Source organism: Chinchilla lanigera, unplaced genomic scaffold, assembly GCF_000276665.1.
Source record: "Chinchilla lanigera isolate Chin_1 unplaced genomic scaffold, ChiLan1.0 scaffold00029, whole genome shotgun sequence".
NCBI lineage: Eukaryota > Metazoa > Chordata > Mammalia > Rodentia > Chinchillidae > Chinchilla > Chinchilla lanigera.
This window is the reverse complement of record NW_004955430.1, coordinates 7,198,693-7,218,032: the sequence shown is the minus strand read 5'-3', so window position 1 is coordinate 7,218,032 and position 19,340 is coordinate 7,198,693. Positions and strand designations below refer to the sequence as shown.

Sequence of the window (19,340 nt, the reverse complement as noted above, 5' to 3'; positions counted from 1 at the left end):
AGACATCCTTGTCTTCCTGATTTTAGAGGGAAAATGTTTAATAAGATATTGGCGGTAGGTTTGTCATAAATGTCTTTAGCAGATTTAGAGAAGGTCCTTCTATACCTACTTTCTTTAGAGTTTTTATCATAGATAGATGTTGGATTTTGTCAAAAGCTTTTTCTCCCTGCCTCTGAGCAAAAGGCTTGTCAATCTGGGTGGCTTTCTAGGCCTGTCTCCCAGCTACAAGCAAACCCCTCAGCTGCCTCTGTAATTTTCCCTCTGCAAGCCTTCCATCTACTGTGTCATGGTGCACCCTCTCCTCAGAGTGTCACTCTATCTGGTGAACTTGGTAAAGAGAGTCTCAGGGCTTGCTGTGTTCAGAGCCCCTGCAGGGAGTGGTGGGGAGCTCCTGTGTGGGTGCCTCGCTTGTGGGAGTTGGATAGTGTGCAGGATGTCCCACGGGCACACTCCCCTGCTGTTTGGGGTAGGCACATGGGAGGACTTGTCTCTGGGCATCTGGTCTCTTCTCTCTGTGGTGTTGGATTGCTCACAGATGGTCATGCAGCCCCTAGATGACAGTTTCTCAGTGCTCAGATACAGGTTTTTAATTTTTTTTATTTTAGGCAGGTCTCACTATGTAGTTTAGCGTGGTTTTGTACTCACAATGTAGCCCAGGCTATCCCGTAACTCACTATGATTCTCCTACCTCAGCTTCCCCAGTGCTGGGATTACAGGCAGGTACCACTACACCCAGCTTCAGATGCAGGTCCAAGTTCTTTATCAGAACGATGCACTTGTTTTCAAATTTCTCAGGAGTCTACCAGGCTATGAGAACACCAGTCTTCTCATATGCTGCTCTACAGCTTTCAGTTTCTTTGATGCCCTGGTTTGCAAACATTTCACCTGTTGTGTTCCTCTTCCCAATGGGGAGCGTGGAAGGACTGGGGGCCCATTCCATCAGCCTGGCTGCCTCTGAAATGCCAGCTCCCTCCCTCAGTGAGCCTGATCCTCCCCTACCTGATGATAGGTATGCCAGACCTGAGGTGTAGCAGTGTGCAGACTAGTAGCGGCCTAGTTTTCCTGGCTTTTGGTCCAGTGAGTGTCTCCTTCTGTTTGTCTTTCCCTACCTGGCATTCTAGTGTAGCTGTTTTCCTCCTTTGTGGTATTGGAGCTTCCCTCCCTCCCTGCTACCAACTAGTTGGCTATGATAGAAAAACTTTTTTTCTCAACACAGTTTTATTATCTAATACTTGAAGACTGTGTGTAACATATGTGTATGTTCCGGAGTATAATTAGAAAACGAACACCTGTGAACCTGCTTTTTCCTTTTTTTACCCCCACTTTACTCAGGGTCTCATATTTCCTGGGAAAGTGTTCTGCTACTGAGCTACACTCCCAGGACCCTCACCCTCTTCTTTAAAACTGTTTCTCTCTGTGTGAATTCCTTTCTTATTTTCTCCCCTATTTCTTCTTAAAGATAAGTGTCTAATAAATTCTGTATTTGAAATTTTTTTTTAAAAATTCATTTGTGATTCCTGTTTGTTTTATTATGTTTGAATATAACAGTTTATAAAATGATATTATTCATAAATAGTCTGATTTTTTTCATTCAACATTATGTTGCTAAGACATTCATATTTTGGGTGTAATTGTAATTCTTTGTTGTAACTCTATATACTGTTCCTCACTTAATTTACTCATTTTCCCATTATTTTCATATAGAATGTTTCCCTTTTTTACTATTATTAATACTTATTTTTCAGCTTTGTTGAGGCATATTTGACAAATATAGTAGTGTACATTTAAAGTTCACAATGTGATTATATATATGTGTATATATATTATATATATTGAAATAACTGCCATCATCAAATTATCTAACACATCCATCACCTCACTTTTTTAATAGTGACATTGAAGATTTATCTTATCAAAATTTAACTATACAATGCAATATGGTTAACTATAGTTACTATGCTGTACATCAGATTCCCTAGAACTTATTCGTTTTACAATTTGAAGTACCTTTGACCAGTGTCGCCTCATTGCCCTCACTCCTCAGCCCCTGGCAACCACCATTCTTCCGTTTTTATGGTTCAGCTTTTTAAGATTCTATATATTACTGAGGTCATGTAGTACTTATCATTCTCTGAGTTATTTCACTTAGACCAATGTCCTCAAGATTCATCTCTATTATCACAAATTGCAGGACTTTCTTTTTCTTTTCTTTCTTTTTTTGGGGGGGTAAATAACATTGTTATTTATTTATGTTAAATAAATAACATATTATATGCATGTGTATGTATATGTGCCTCATTTTCTTTATACATTTATCTGTTGATGGACACTTAGGTTGTTTCCATGTTTTGGCTATTGATAATGGCGTGTGTATACAAATACCTCTTTGTGATACCTATTTTCTTCAGATATATACCCAGAGGTGGTTTTGCTTGATAATGTGATAATTGTGTTTTTCATTTTTTGAGGGACTTGTTTTTCATAATGGTTGTACCAGTTGATATCCTCACCAGCAGTGCTTGTCTTTTCTCCACATCCTTACCAACACTTTATCTTTTACCTGTTTGAGAGTAGCCATTTTAGCAAGTGTAAGGTGCTATTTCATTGTGATTTTAATTTATGTTTCCATGATGGCTAGTGCTGTTGAGCACATTTTTATGTACCTGTAATACTGTTATTTGCAGACTTGTGTCTTGGTGTATGTGGGCAAGGATTCTTTAGACTACATGCCAAGGAGTGTGATTGCTGAATATTAAAATATATGGTTTTTCTGTTCTACCAGAAAATGCCACATTGTCCCTCATTTTAAATACTCACCAAGTCCATACGTTCAAATCATTCAACTTTATAAATTTTGCTACTCAAGTAGATACACAATTATATCTTTTTTTATTTTAAAGAGAGTAGTAAATGAGAAACAAACAAAAAATAGAACAGTAGCAGCATACCAGTATCACGAACATAAGCAAATCAAAGCAAAAACATTTAAAGTGATCAGGGTCTCAAGACAAAATAATATGAATCAGCAGTGGTTGTTACATTACATATCACTATCCTCAGCTACATTGCTCAGATTACCAGATGTAAGAATGAAAGATTGCTCAAACCATTAAAGAGAATAAAAAATACTTCTTCGATAAAACATTAGAGATAATACAGAGTTTCATGAGAAAAGATGGTAGTTCACCACTGTAATTCCATTGCATATTGTTACCTTCAAATCAGTTGCTCAGACCACCAGACACAAGCATGCACAATCGATCAGAACATAAAAAACTGTAAGCATTAACTGTTCATTTCAATACACCATCAGACATCAGCGATACAATCATCGCAGCTATTCATATATGTATTTATATTTTGCGTTCCTTCTTTCTTTTTCCTTCTTTCACTCATCCCAGTTGTTCCTTCCTTTGAGCAGTTTCTTTCCCTTTCCTATTATCTATTGTACATTTTGAGTTTTACCTAGCCTTTCATGTTCCCACACCAAGGAGACAATATGATGTTTACACATCAGGGTCCAATTTATTTCACTTAGGAGTATGGTCTCTAGTTGCCACAATTATATCTTAATATGGTTTTAATTTATAATTTCCCAGCTTCTAATAATATATATCTTAGCTTTTTATTTTATTCATTAAACATTTATTGATTGACATTTCTACAATTGATTGACATTTATTTAGTGACATATCTACATTTCTATGGTTATATTGTATGTGCTTCATTGGTTTACATCAGTGAATATAACAGAAATCCTGCCCCCAAAGAAATTAAATTCTGTTTGTCTTATGTGTTTCTCTCTTTTTTTTTTTTTTTTCCTGATACCAGGAATTGAACTCACAACCTTGCGCTTGCCAGGCAGGCCCTGTGCCACTGAGCTAAATCCCCAGCCCCTGTCTTATGTGTTTCTCTTCTGTAAAGTTCCTGACTATGTTTTTGGCTCTTTTTTTGTGGTTATTATGAGATTTTTATGAAGTATTTTGGATAATAACTTCTTGTCACTCGTAACTTATTATACACCTTTATTACATATTCTTAACATAATTTAATAAAGTTACATAGTTTCTCTTATAGCTTTGTATGCTTTTAATTACTCTCAGATACTTTATTATGTTCTTGTTACTATTGCAAATTGATCTTTTTGTTAATTATGCTTTTTTAGTGTGGCATATTGCTGAGATACACAAAGATTCTGTTAATTTCTTTATAATAATTTAATATCCAGTCACTATACCTAGGCAGTAATATGTGGACAATAATGGTGTGTTTTAAAATTTTTTTTTTTTGTTTTGGTTTTTCTCCGGTACCGGGAACCGAACCCACGAGTGTTTTAAAATTTTTAATCTCCACATTTTTTATTACCAGACTGGCTGAGATACTCAATACAGTGTTGATTAGAAGTAGTAACAGTAGGCATGCTTATCTTGTTCCTGATTTTAAGAAAGACATTATAATGTTGCTATCGAGAATAATAAATTGTTTTGTTAAATATTTTTTATTTCCAAACAAATGTAATTTTAAAATTCATATGATTTTGAGCAACACATACTTAAAACCAGCAAATACAGAAAAATACAATAAAATGGTTAAAAACTCTTGTTCCCACTCAGCAAACCTAAAGCATTGTTATATTTTGGCATTTCGGTAAGGTTTTGTTCACACTCATGTGTGTACATTCATAACTATATAATGTCTGTTTCTACATACAGCACTTCTACATATATTTCCATATATAACAGCTTAGAATTTTTTGTTTGTTTGTTTTTTTTATTTTTTTTCCTGTACCAGGAATCAAACTCACGACCTTGCGCTTGCCAGGCGTGCGCTGTACCGCTGAGCTAAATCCCCAGCCTCCTAGAATTTCTTTTTGCCCTTGGAAAGTGTTTTTTTAAAAATCAGTACATGTGTGTAGTACACAGTGTTGACATTCCTGTGTGGAGTTGGTACGTGCACATACCACATCCCAGTTCCTTTTTTCTTCCCCTTTCCCCCTTTCCCTCCCCCTCCCTCCATCTCTTGAGCTTTAATTGTCATAGTTTTATCACATACTTTAATATCTTATAAAACATTTACCCCTCATTCTTTTTTATTTTTATAATTTTCTTGCCTTTTTTACATGTTTATTTTTGTAGATGAAGATGAACTTAAAGATCATTTTGTTTGTTTTTCTTTTTTTTAAGTGATAGAATAGATTTAGGACAATTAAGACAAAAGAGAGAGAAAAATTAATCAAACTTGAAATTGAGTTGGGCCCTGTCATAGAGAGAGATTTCATTTGAAACTTCAAAACAGTGACCAAGCTCAAATCCAATGCATTTGTTCTTTGAATGGACTATAGCATGTGTTTATAGATATTTCTGAAGATAGATTTCTTTTCTTTATTTTAAAAATAAAAGAAGGAAAACACATAAACAGACAACCATTTACAAAATATCAAAAGAACAATACAGACAATACAGAGTTACAGATGAAGTGGTAGGAAATTAACGATGCTTGTTGTATTACGTATTGATATCTTCAAAGTGATTTCTCAGCAAAACAAATAGAGACATGCAATATTGATCAATCAAGTAATCATTGAAAATATGGAACACTTCACAAATTTGCGTGTCATCCTTGCACAGGGGCCATGCTAATGTCTGTATCGTTCCAATTTTAGTATATGTGCTGCTGAAGCGAGCACTAGTTTTTCTTTTCCTCCAAATTTAATGGACACTTTGGTTGTACTCATATAAATATATTAAATAATTTGAAGATGTGTAATCATCGTACTATCAAGGTTTTGTCTATTGAATCTCTGTGTGTAGAAGTCAGATAATATTTATTGTATTTTATTTATTTATTTATTTAATTTTATGTTTTACCATTAGGAGTGTATTCCTACTGTCTCCATTCTATGCAATCCAGGAATGAGAGCTCGTCACTGGAAGCAGATGTCAGAAATTGTAGGCTATGACTTGACTCCAGACTCTGGAACTACACTGAGAAAAGTTTTAAAATTAAACCTTACACCATACTTGGATAAATTTGAAGTGATAAGTGCAGGTGCAAGCAAGGTACGCATAAAGATCAATAGCACTCTGGCAGGCTGATGCAGGAGGATTGTTAGTTTGAGCCTAGCCTGGGCAACTTAGCAAGACTGTCTCAAAATAAAAGAAGACCTGGGGATGTAGCTCAGTGCAAAGGCCCTGGGTTCAATTCCCAATACAGAAAAACAAAAACAAAACAACCACATTTGAAATTTTTTATTTGATGAGTTTGTTGATCTAATAATAGTAGTTTTTGTTGTGGTTGAATGTGTATGGTACTGAACAGTAGTGGCAGGAGAATTATGGTTAGATGTGTGTAGTACCGATCAACAGTGTGGGGAGAGGATGACAAAAGGTTACTCTTTTTCACACACAAAGCACATGCTTGCTTATCCTGAATCCAGACTAGAAACAGCCCCTTTGACTTCTTCGTAATTCTGCCACATTCTGATGATACACTAGTATTAAGACAGTTATTCCAAGACTCCTGGATGGATACATGTGTGGCATTCAATTTGGAGTGGGGAGTGAGCGGGGGACTCCAGAAAGTATGGCTCTAGAGTAAGGGTTCTTCAAATACACAGAAAATATTTTCCGACTACACACTGCCTGCAGGAAGACTTCTTCAGAAAAAGTCCAACAGGCATTTTATTCTGTTGTCCATTATTAAAATGGACATTAATTAATACTTATAGCAGTAGTTTTCATAGCAAGTGAAGTTTTAACAGCTACATTCTTAAGAATTTTTAAATTATGAAAAGCCATTTCTAATAAAAATTTATTATATAGTCACAAAGTATCTTAATGATAGTGTAATGTACCAAATGTTTATTGAATTAGATAGTAAATAAGTTCCTTTGTTCCCCCCACTTCTCCCTTTCAGGAATTTTCTTTAGAAAAAGCCATGCATACAATGATAGGAACTTGGGATGCTATTTCTTTTCATATAAGTCCGTATCGTGATACTGGAGTCTATATTCTTTCTTCAGTAGATGAGATTCAAGCAATCCTTGATGATCAGATTATAAAAACACAGACAATGAGAGGCTCACCTTTTATCAAACCATTTGAAAAAGAGATCAAGGTAAGTTAAATGTGATAGGCAGCTCTTGCTCATTTATACAGATTTTAATCTCATTACAGATATACTCTCCTGAGGGCCTCTCCTGGAAATACATCCATTTATTGGATGACTTTTTAATTACGTTTATTGGTACATGTTAGGTATACATAATGATCATATTTGTCATAGGGAATTTGTATGTTATATGATATATCTTGATTCTCTTCCTTTCTTTTCTTTTCTTGTCTTATCTTGTCTTTTTGAGACAGGGTCTCGCTATGCAGTTCAGGCTGGGCTTGAGCTCACTTTGTAGCCCAGGCTGGCCTTGAACTCCCAACGATCCTCCTGCCTCAGCCTCCGGAGTACTGGGATTACAGGCGTGCACCACCACGCACGGCTTGATTCTTTTTCTTTTCCCCATTTCCCTACCCTCCCTTCAACCTGTTGGATGCCTTTTTAAATGTTTATTCAAGGCTGAGGATATAGCTCAGTGGCACAAGCACCTTCCTGGCAAGTGTAAGGTCCTGAGTTTGATTCCTGGTACCAAAGTAAAATAAATGCTTATCTAAAGCTTGACATTTTATCAGGTGAAATATAGGAACAAATATTTTAAATTAACATACAAATATATACAGTGGATCTGAGACATCAATGATTTTGAAATTATATTTTATTAAAATTTTCTCCCATGACAGTAATAGACTTGGGGAAAGAAGTTTATATGGTGGTTTCCTTTCTTTTGTTTGTGTGTATGTGGGGGGAGGGGTTTAAGGCTGAGCACCGCCCACTGCTCTGGGGTGGGTGGGCAGCTCTCCAGGATTTGTAAACTTCATACCAACAAAAAAATTAGAGATATAAAGTTTAAGGAAAGGAAGACATGTTATTGATACTTGATTGGAAAGGGAGGAAAAGAGATCACTACCCTGATAGGTCAGATTAGCAAGCTCTGGAAAAATGGAGGACCCAAGCCTTCTCTCCCTTTTTGAGACACGGTTGTGCTATGTAGTTCAAGCTGGCCTTTGAACTCACTATGTAGCACAGGCTGGCTTGAATTTGAGGGCCTGCTTCAGCCTCCCAAATTCTGGGATTACAGATTTGTACAGCCACATCAGCTTCAGAGGGCGCTGGTTCTTCACTGCTTTTTATTGGGTGTTAGGGCCCTCCCCTTACCTAGAATTTGTAATAATCTGATTGGCTACTTTAGGTCCTAGGAGCCCACCCCAGGTACCATATCTCAGTGCAGATTCCTAAGTGAATTTAATTTGGTTTTCATCGTCCTGTCAGAAGAATTTATGAGTTTGTTAAGAGGATTTTATGTACAAGATTGAGTTAGCTAAAAAGCTTACTGAGGCCTTCATCCTATTATTTCCTTATCTGTCTCTCTTTCCTCTCCTCTCCTCTTCCCCCTCCTCTCCTCCCCCCCCCGCCCCTCCTCTTTTTCTTTTTGTTTCGTATCTTTTCTTGTGATGTGGATTGAACTTAGGGGACCTATACTTGTTAAACACATATTCTTATCACTAAGCTGTACCCACAGCGCAGTTGGTATTACTTGTAATTTGAGGGGGCCTAGACCAGTGGTGGTGAACCTATGGCATGCATACCCCAGTGGGCATGTAGAGCCCTCCTTGTCACCACACAAGTCAAGCTGCCCAAGCATTGGATAACAGTTATTTTTTTGAAACTAAAACCTCAGTATTCAGGTTTAATTGCAGTGCTGGCACTTTATAATAAGTAAGTGGGGTTTGGGTTGCAGTTTGGGTACTCCGTCTCTAAAAGTTTCGCCATTACTGGCCTAGATCCTATTTCATGCTATGTTCTTGTAACGTGTAGTAAAGTTCTATATATGATTCTTTAGTTATATTTATGAACAACTAGTATGAATTTCTTTTAGAGTAATTAATGAATTATTGTCCACTTTAGAAAAACAAATGATATTTGAGATGCCGAGATTATTTTCTATCTTTATGGTTGATATGGGTAATTGTAGAAAGAATATGAATAATGATAATTGACAGCTTCCTGGTATAACTGAGCACAGTGGGTTTGCCCTTTGGTGAGTGCAAAGCCAATAAAACACTAGCAGGAGATAAAAGACTGAAGAAAGGTGTATTGGTTTCATCAAGTAAGGAAACACTGGAGATAACTCCCAAAGTAGTGTCTCCCTGAATAAAGGAAACAAGGGACTTTTACTGGGGAAACATAGATATTTATACTGGAGAAACTTGTCATCCCATGTGGAGGTGGGCGCATTGCTGAGCATGCTTAGAAATCGTGTTTGTTCTCATATGTACATTGCAAGTTCAAAGATGGTAGACAGTAGTCTCCTCCTGCCCTGCAGAAAATTTAACATTATAATAAGATTAAAGTGAGTAAAGTTTTCTCTGTGTCACTTAGAAGAGGAACTGGGTGTGGTTTTCTTTGGGAGGCTTTATCTGAAGTAAACAACTTGGAGGAAAAGGATGTCGGCAGTCAAGACCTCCATGGTGCATTGGGGGGCAGCACAGATGCTTAATTAACCCTGTGTCTGTCCAGCGTTTAACATCTGATAGTACCAGAATCTAACTGGAGACTATACATTGGGGAAAGGACAATTCAATTTTTTTTTTTTTTAATACTGAATGATTTCGAACTATAAGCCAGATACTGCTCTGTGGGCTTTATGTTTATTAACCTATTTAATCCCTACAGCATTCCTTAAAGGTAGGCATTAGTATTATCTGTATAAATAGGCAAGGAAACCAAGGCACAGGAGGATACCTAATTTGCCCAAGTTAACCAGCTAATAAATGACAGAGCTGGGATTCAAATCAACGTAGTCATTTTTTTAAAAACCAGCTATCATTTTCACTTGATTTCATGTTTAATTGACAGATAATAGCTATATGTTTATGTGGTACATTATGATGTTTTCATATATATTTACAATATGGAATATTTAATTTGGGCATAAATAGCATTTTATTAAAGATCTTGGCTGCCATTATTTGGAGAAAACCTTCTAAGAGGATATGAAGTTGGACATTTCCCATGAAATGGGCCTGCTGAGCTATCCTGATCTGATTGGACATCTTTTATAGAAAGTTCTTGTGTAACAAGAAGAACTTAAAAGACAAATTTAAAATGCTCTGTTAGAGCTTTATAAAAGAAAGATGAGAGGTCTGATTTCCTGGTACGTAGGATTTATGCCATGTATAATATTTAAGAACAGTAGAGAGAGATTATATAGTTTTCAAGTAATAAAATCTTACTAACTGTAGGCAATGTGTGAGAATCAGGGAGTTTATTTTACTTTCTCTTTCTCTTTCTTTCTCTTTCTCTTTCTCTTTCTCTTTCTCTTTCTCTTTCTCCTCTCCTCTCCTCTCCTCTGCCTTCCCCTCTCCTTTTCCTTCCCTTCTCTTCCCCCCTCCCCTCCCCTCCTTTCTCCCCCCATTCTTCCTGTCCCCTCCCTTCCTACTCTTTTTTTCCTCTCCTGTCCTCTCTGCTCCGTTGCTTTCCTTTCCTTTCTCTTCAAGTTGCATTGATATAGAGCAGGATTCCTCAACATGGAACTGTTTGTATTTTGGGCTGAATAATTCTTGAATAATTCTTTGTTATGTGGGCTGATTGGACATTAGCAGTGTTTCTGGCCTTTGTCCACCAAGCATTAATAGCACTCTCCTTTGCTGGCTCTGATAAATGAAAATATCTCCACTGTCAAATGTTCCCTGTAATGAGAGGCAAAATCACATACGGTTGATAACCACTCACATAGAAATAGCCATATTTTTGGGGACTTAGGATAGTTCCCCTTGGAGTTTAGGCAAGTGGGTTTAGTAACTTTATAGTCTCTTCCAAATGTGAGTTTCAGTAATTTAGGAAAACTTTAGATCTCCTAGAGTTTATCTAAGTCTTTGTGAGACGTCCATAAATAACCTTAAGCTGTAAGATATTTGAATTAATATAAAATTTATATTAATAGTAAAATTTTAAATTCATTTTTGTTATAATTTATAACTTTTCTTTAATAACTAGGATTTAGTATAGAATGTTTTTCATTAAGGCCTGGGAGGACCGTCTGATTCGAATACAAGAAACAATTGATGAATGGTTAAAAGTACAAGCTCAGTGGCTCTACTTAGAGCCCATCTTTTGTTCTGAGGATATTATGCAACAGATGCCAGAAGAAGGACGTCAGTTTCACACAGTAGACCGACACTGGAGGGATATCATGAAGTTTTGTGCAAAAGACCCAAAGGTGAAGTGTTTGTTTTCTCTCTTTCACTAGGTGAACCTTTGCTTTTGGATATTAAAGCATTTGACTATTTTTTTTTTCTGATTACACATGTATTCATATACAAAATGGAAAGTTCAGAAAAATAAAAGAAAGTTAGAAAATGATTAAATAATTTTACTTTTCAGTTTATAATATACATTACTTATAACTTTTTAGTATATGTAGTACATGTACTTTTCGTCTTCTACTATGTATGTACAATCACTGCTTCCCTCCTCACGAAATAAATAGATAAATAAAATAGGTAAAGAGAGGATAGTTGATTAGTGCACTTGACTTTCTATATGCAATGAAGAGAAAATGAGAATCTACTCTCAGTTGGTCTCAACACTATGCGCCTCTCCTGTGAGTATAACACCTTGTTGCATGTGATTTTAATGTTAAAAGACATGTATTTTTCATATGTGTAGTGACATAGATCATAAATATACATCTTTTTAAAAATTTGGTCTCTAATTTAAGAAATAACAACTTGTTCCAGTGTGCTAAACTCATTGAGAATCAATAATACAGTGAAATTTATAAATTTCAAGGATTTAGTTTTACCTGTTGACTTTACAAAGTTTATGATATATGATTTCTTACAGATAAGAGGTTGGCAGATTTTTCTGCGAAGGGACAAACAGTAAATATTTTAGGCTTTAAGAGACATACAGTTTTTCCTGCAGTGCTCAATTCTGCTGTCATTGTAGTAAGAAAACCATCAGGATGGGCTAAAATAAAACTTGTCTTATTTACACTGATATTTTTATGTATTATGAAATATTATTCTTACGATTTTTTAAAACCTGAAAGTGTAAAAATAATTGTTAACTTGTGGACCATATGAAAATGGGCAATAGGCTGGATTTGACCATTGTTATGTAGTTTGCTGACTCCTCCTGCAGATTGCTAAGTTTATAGTTCATGTGTGAAAGTAAAAATTACTATTCCCACATCACTCAAAAAGACACAGGAGAAATGAAAGCATGCATGATGATCATAACTTCTCATTTGTAACTAGAGTCCTTGTGTATACCATTTAGGGTTCATACAAGAACAGTTTTAATTGCATATATATATTTGTGTATGTACACACACATACATGATACCTAAAAGATTTACCAGGTAGGTTTATAAATGGCTGCCTGCAGAGTCAGGCTGAAGAATGCACAAGGGCCGTCTGTGTACTGGAGAGCCAGAGGATCCAGTCAGAAGTTGAAGGCCTGGAGCTCACGGTGGAGTCCAGTGTGAGCCTATATTGGGAAGCTGAAGAGTCTGCCTTAGAAGTTTGGAATCCGCGCCGGAAGCCTGGGGACATGTGTCCAAAGGTGATGGTGAAGAATGGAGCTCTTCTGAAGAAGCCAAAAGGGGAGACTTCTTTCTGTTTTTATTCCATCCAGGCTATAAGCCTATTGGTTGGTTCCAGCCATACCCAGGGTGGTTCTTCCCTCTTCAGTAAGTCAATTATCCACGCCCAGAACTGTGATAAACTGATCCGTTAAGTGTTTCTTATTCAAGTTGACACCAAATTAACTATCACATCTTGGATAATATTTATGATGTATTGAATAGTTTTTATATTACAAAAAATATTTCACTACAAATTTCATAAACTTTTTGTAATTTTAACATTTTGGACATACGCTTAGTTCTTATATCTAGCATATAAGTGTTTTTTTATATGAACATGTCTCTTTCAGGTTCTTGTTGCTACTTCTTTAACAGGTTTACTGGAAAAACTACAGACCTGCAATGACCTTTTGGAGAAAATTTTGAAAGGACTTAATGCATATCTTGAAAAGAAACGTCTTTTCTTTCCTCGGTATGGTTGATAATCAATTGAACTATAATTTGAAGCATTTTCTGACGTGTGATGAATTACCACTAAGTTTTTGTGTTTACATGTTTTTCTCTAGTTTTTTCTTCTTATCCAATGATGAAATGTTAGAAATTTTGTCAGAAACCAAAGATCCTCTCAGAGTTCAGCCTCATTTAAAAAAGTGCTTTGAAGGCATTGCTAAGTTGGAGTTTCTTCCTAATTTGGACATTAAGGCCATGTATAGCTCTGAAGGTGAGCGAGTGGAGCTGATTGAACTTATTTCCACATCTGCAGCACGAGGTGCTGTAGAAAAGTGGCTCATTCAAGTGGAAGATCTAATGCTCCGAAGTATTCATGACGTGATTGCAGCATCCAGGCTGGTATGTTTCCCAAGATTCAGTGTATATCTCATATTCTGCAAATGCTGTGTTTCAGGAATTTTGAATAGGTATCAGTAAATTAATATTTAAAGTTCATAGTATTTTAAACAGTATAGTCTTTGCTTCTTTTTTTACTAACATTGTTATTATAATATTGGCAAGTATTGATAATAATATATGATTATGAAAGAAACTATTATAAGAGAACAATAAAAGTTATATTAACTTAGAAAGTAGGCACATGCAGTGATAGGCTTTTAGAGGAAGTAATGTTAAAACTGAGATTAAGGATAAGTAGGAAATAACCAGGTAAAGAGCAGATGAACGATCATGTAGGTATCCTGCATAAAGGCCTTGGGATCAAAAAGAACTGGGGGTTCATGAGAACCTGGTAGAAGACTACTGTGTCTGGAGCAGTGCCATAGCTAGTGCTCATTCAACTCAGGCAATCTGTTGCCCTCCATCATACCTGAGTATGTTAACCTATTTAAATAGAAAGTTAAAATGATGTATAGAGAAAAACATTCATATTTTGATGTACTTGAATCTTCACTGTGTTAAAATGGAGTAAATTCTTACAATATCATTTTCCTTTTAGTCAATAATGCTGCCCCAAAAATATGCTGTCTGGGGCATACCCAGGCCCAGCCCCACCCTGCGCCGCTGGTCTGGAGTAGAGTGAGTGAAGTACAAAGTAAAGTTAGATGAGGCTGGAAAGGAAGGCAGTTAGGAGATTGGATACCATCTTAAATGCAGTAGAAGGCTAAGAGTATTTGAAAAACAAATTTGGATTTACATTTTTATGCCACTATGGCTGTGCTATAAAGAAAAGATGCAGTAGAAGGCTAAGAGTATTTGAAAAACAAATTTGGATTTACATTTTTATGCCACTATGGCTGTGCTATAAAGAAAAGATTAGTGAGAGGTATGAAAACAGTAAAGTAAGATTAGGAGAATGTTGTGGTATTAGCCAAGATGAAAGACATCTAGTTCGGTACTGAGCAAGTGGCACAAGATATGGGGTAATGTAGCCAGTTTAGAAATATATTTTGTAGTTAATTTCACTGGGTTTTGGTGATAAATTGGTTGTAGAATACAAGAATGAGGAGGGGAAGGTCTTAAGAATTAATTTAAGCTTTCTGATTTAAAAATATAGGTGGTATTTACTTTTGGCCAGTGCTTGCAAGAGAAATAAGGTAGTGGAGACTTGGAGAAAATGAAAAATTTAATTTTAGGTATGTAAAAATTGAAATGCTTATGAGGTAGCTAGTGACTATGCCTAATAAGCAAACAGTTGTGCCCTTTAATGCTTGCCGATCTATAGATCAGTCCTTCTTAAACTTGAGTGTTGAATGATCTAATTCATTTTCTGTTTTTTACACAATGACCAAAATACTCCAAATGAGATGAACAAACATTAAAGGGAACATAATAAATTTGAAAGAAATATAATACTTGGACACTGTATGTGCCTCTCATAATGTGCTCCAGTTAACCTAAGGTTGAGTGATACATATTTGTATAATTTTGCAGTTAGGGCCAGAAGGGAGCAGTCATGTAGTAATTGAGTAACTGTAGAATCCTTGAAGCTTTACATGCAGCAGCTCACTGCATGAGTGAGGTGGCCTTTTTCTTTCATCAAGAGTAATATAGCCTCATCCTCTTGCAGTGGCTTTTTGTTCAGTTTCAGTATTCCAGCAAATAAATCTTAATTTTTCCTCCTCTTTTACTATTTATGATTCCAAACAAACTAAAAACATAGCATTAACATTGCCCACAAAAGTATTTCCTTTATCAGTGTAGAAAATTTCCTTTCTGTGTACTTAGCAATAATTCTCAGTGGCTACTCATCCTTCTTTAAAGCTTAGGCTAGTTTGTCACTTGTAATAAATATGTAATAAGCATTTTATAATAATATGTATCTATATCCATTATTATCTTAACATTCTTATATCTAAGATACTGCTATTTTGTTAGAAGTATAGTTTCCATTATATCAGTTTTAAAACCGTTTTGCAGTTTTTTTTATTTTTGTAAAAATTTATATCTGCTATTATCATTTTTATTGAAGCAAGCTATTTTTTAACTGATTAAAACTTCTTTCCAAAGCCTGTGTAAATGCCTTTTAAATATAATATTACTAGAAATAAATGAAAGTATACTTTAAACTCTGTCTTATTTACTTTCTTGTTACTGGTACAAATACCTGACACCCTCAAGTTAAAAGAGAAAAGGTTTCTTTTAGCTCACAGTTTGTGGAGATTTTAGTCCATTGTCACCTGGTTCCAAGGCAAGGTGGCATAGTAAAGGGACATTACAGAAGAGAAATAGTCCATGGCAAACAGAGAGAAGGCAGGAAGCAGCATGCAGCAGTAAGATGCCTTCCATCTTACCCTTTATGGTCTATCCAGGATACAAGCATATTGGTTGGTGCCAGCCACACCCAGGGTGTGACTTCCCATTATCTATACCCAAAACTATGCTAAAAAAGTAATTATCACACACCATTAATCCATATTCACAAATTATAGAACCAGCCACTCTGAAAAGCCCCACCTGTGAGTACATGAGGCTTGGAGGGGGGCCTCTAGATACAAACCATAACAAACTCAAAAATATAGGTTGATCAATGATATATACCTAAGCATATATAAATGTTTATGTAACCTGATCATATAACTTTTTAGAAAAGCTACAGGTAAATAATATAAGACTTCTAATTACTAGCGTGGTTTTCTATTAGGTTGTATAGCATTTTCAATTAAATATTAGCATTAGCATACATAATCTATTTTACTTCATTTTTACAGTTTAATGAAACTATTCATTATAATAGAAGGAAAATATATTTTATATCAAAAACTTGATAATTTCCACAGTAAAGGATCTTAAAAACCACATAAAAAATAAATTTGCAGAAGAATCAGCATTCTAGTCTGTAGAGTCCATAATTAGCATGTTGGTGCTCATTTTCCATTTATTTTATTAATAAACTATAATTTATAAATAACTTATATTTCAAAAATATAATCATGATTTACAAAAGCACAAGGAGTAATCAAAACACATAGTAATAGTGTGTCTGCCAGGGCTGGGCTGAACCCCGGACATCTTCAGGAAACCCGGTGAGTCGCCATGGCACCTCCCTGACCAGCATGCAAGGCAGGCAAAACCTTGGGCACCCTCTGGGGCCTTGGTGGCTACCTGCCACACTCCAGGGAGCCTCTGGATCTTAAAAAAATGACAAAATGAAGGAGCAAAATGCAATCCCAGACCTCCACACCACCCAAAACAAGTCTAGGAGACATTAACACAGAAGAGCCTGGAAGTCATATACCTGAAATTTCTGAAATGATAGCGACTGAAGTAAAGAAACAACTCCATCAGTCCATAGAAGACATCGGATCAGAAATAATGTCTCACCTGAAAAAAGAAATGACAACAATAATGAAAGAAATGTTCAGTATATCCATAGTTGACATTGACAAGAAAATAGAAGAGCATAGACAACTCATGGAAACCTTCAGTGAACAATATAGGAAAGAACTAGAAGGTATGAAACAGATGCAAACAGATATCCAGGAAATTAAAAATTCCATTGAAAGCTTGCAAAACTGCCTGAATGAAGCTGAAGATAGACTTTCAGACCTTGAAGACAGCATTGCCACTAATGAATGTGAAAGGAGGGATCTCTTAAAAACAGTAAGGAACCAGGACATAACAATTCAACAACTGCAAGATGAAGCAAAGAACAATGTCAGATTAATAGGTATTAATGAAACAGCAGGTTACAACACAAATGACATAAAAAGACTATTTGCAGAAATAATAGCAGAAAATTTTCCAGGCATGGTCAAAGAATTGCACATCCAGATAAGTGAAGCATATAGAACTCCAGTTAATCATAACCAAAATAAATCTACACCCAGACATATAGTGATCAAGATCCCAGAAACTCAACAAAAGCTCAGAATATTAAAAGCTGTTAGAGAAAAGAAACAGATCACCTATAAAGGAAAGCCTATCAGAATCATGGCAGACTTCTCAACACAAACTATCAAGGCAAGAGCTTGCAGTGAAGTATTTCAGGTACTGAAAGAAAACAACTTCCAACCCAGATTGATGTACCCTGCAAAACTACCTTTCAAATTTAATGGAGAAATAAAATACTTTCATGATAAAGAACAACTGGAGAAATTCGTGAGTGCCAAACCAATCCTCCAAAGAGTACTAAAAGATACTCTAGAAAGAGATAAAACAGACTGCAACTTCAAGAACAACAACAGAAAGGGACCACCAAGCAGAGCAAGCAATTAAACAGAGAGAAAAAGGAGGATACAACAACAGGAAAATAGCATGACAAAGATAAGCCAGTACATGTCAGTATAACTATCAATGTAAATGATCTCAATGCATCAACCAAAAGAAGCAAACTAGCAGAGTGGATCAGGAAACAAAATCCAACTATATACTGTATACAAGAAACACATTTAACTCAAAAGGAAATTCACAGACTGAAAATTAAAGGATGGAAAACAATACTCCATGTGACAGGAACCCAGAAAAAAGTGGGTGTAGCTATTCTGTTTGCAGACAACGTAAACTTCAAACCGAGAACAATCAAAAGAGATAAAGAAGGTCACTACATACTTGTGAGGGGGACGCTTCAAGAGGAAGAGGTAACAATTGTAAACATCTATGCACCAAATATAGGAGCACCCACCTATATAAGACAAATTCTAATAGACGTGAAAAATGAAATAAGTAGCAACACAATCATAACAGGGGACTTTAACACACCATTGTCACAAAGAGATAGATCAACCAGACAAAAATTGGGGAAGAAATAACAGAACTTAACCAAACGTGTGAACATATGGACTTAGTGGACCTTTACAGAGTGTTCCACCCAACAGCATCAGAATACACATTCTTCTCAGCTGCACATGGGACGTTCTCTAAAATAGACCATATACTAGTCCATAGAACATGTTTAAGTAAATGCAAAGGAATTGAAATTATCCCATGTATACTATAGACCATAGTGCAATAAAACTGGAAATTAATGACAAAAGAAAACACAAAAACTCCATAAACAGTTGGAAATTAAATAACATCCTCCTGAACAAATAATGGGTCACAGATGAAATCAAAGTAGAGATTACACATTATTTACAATCAAATAAAATTGTACATACAACCTACAGGAACCTGTGGGATACGATGAAAGTAGTCTTCAGAGGGAAATTTATAGCGGTGAATTCCCACCTCAGGGAAACAGAACAAGCACAAATAAACAATCTTATGCTGCACCTCAGGTTCCTAGAAAAAGAAGAGCAAGTCAAACCCAGAGCCCAAGGAAGGCAGGAAATTATAAATCTCAGAGCAGAAATTAATGCAATGGAGACTAAAAAAAAAATACAAAGAATTAATGAATCAAAGTGTTGGTTCTTTGAAAGAATAAATAAAATAGATAAACCCATAGTCAACCTTATCAAAAAAAGGAAAGAAAAAACTGAAATAAATGCAGTAAGGAATGAAAGGGGTGAAATCACTACAGATCCTGAAGAAATTCAGAAGATCATCAATACCTACTTTGAAAATCTTTACTCTTATAGGCTGGAAAACACAGAAAATGGACAGATTTCTAGATACATATGAATTACTAATGCTGAATGAAGAAGATATAAAAGTACTGAATTACTCAATATCAGCCAGTGAAATTGAGAATGTAATTAAAGACTTGCCAATGAAGAAAAGCCCAGGTCCTGATGGATTCACAGCTGAATTC

General features: G+C 35.7%; 1 protein-coding gene across 4 annotated transcripts in view; it reads left to right on the top strand.

Annotated features, from left to right (window-relative positions):
* Dnah12 (dynein, axonemal, heavy chain 12) overlaps window positions 1-19,340 on the top strand; it is a 233,858-nt gene that overhangs the window by 54,895 nt on the left and 159,623 nt on the right. For all 4 annotated transcript variants that reach the window (XM_013515596.1, XM_013515597.1, XM_013515598.1 and 1 more), the window contains exons 18-22: window positions 5,874-6,059; window positions 6,916-7,116; window positions 11,135-11,329; window positions 13,051-13,172; window positions 13,267-13,549. In XM_013515596.1, the coding sequence (XP_013371050.1) occupies window positions 5,874-6,059; window positions 6,916-7,116; window positions 11,135-11,329; window positions 13,051-13,172; window positions 13,267-13,549 (987 nt within the window). The remainder of the gene's footprint in view (window positions 1-5,873; window positions 6,060-6,915; window positions 7,117-11,134; window positions 11,330-13,050; window positions 13,173-13,266; window positions 13,550-19,340) is intronic.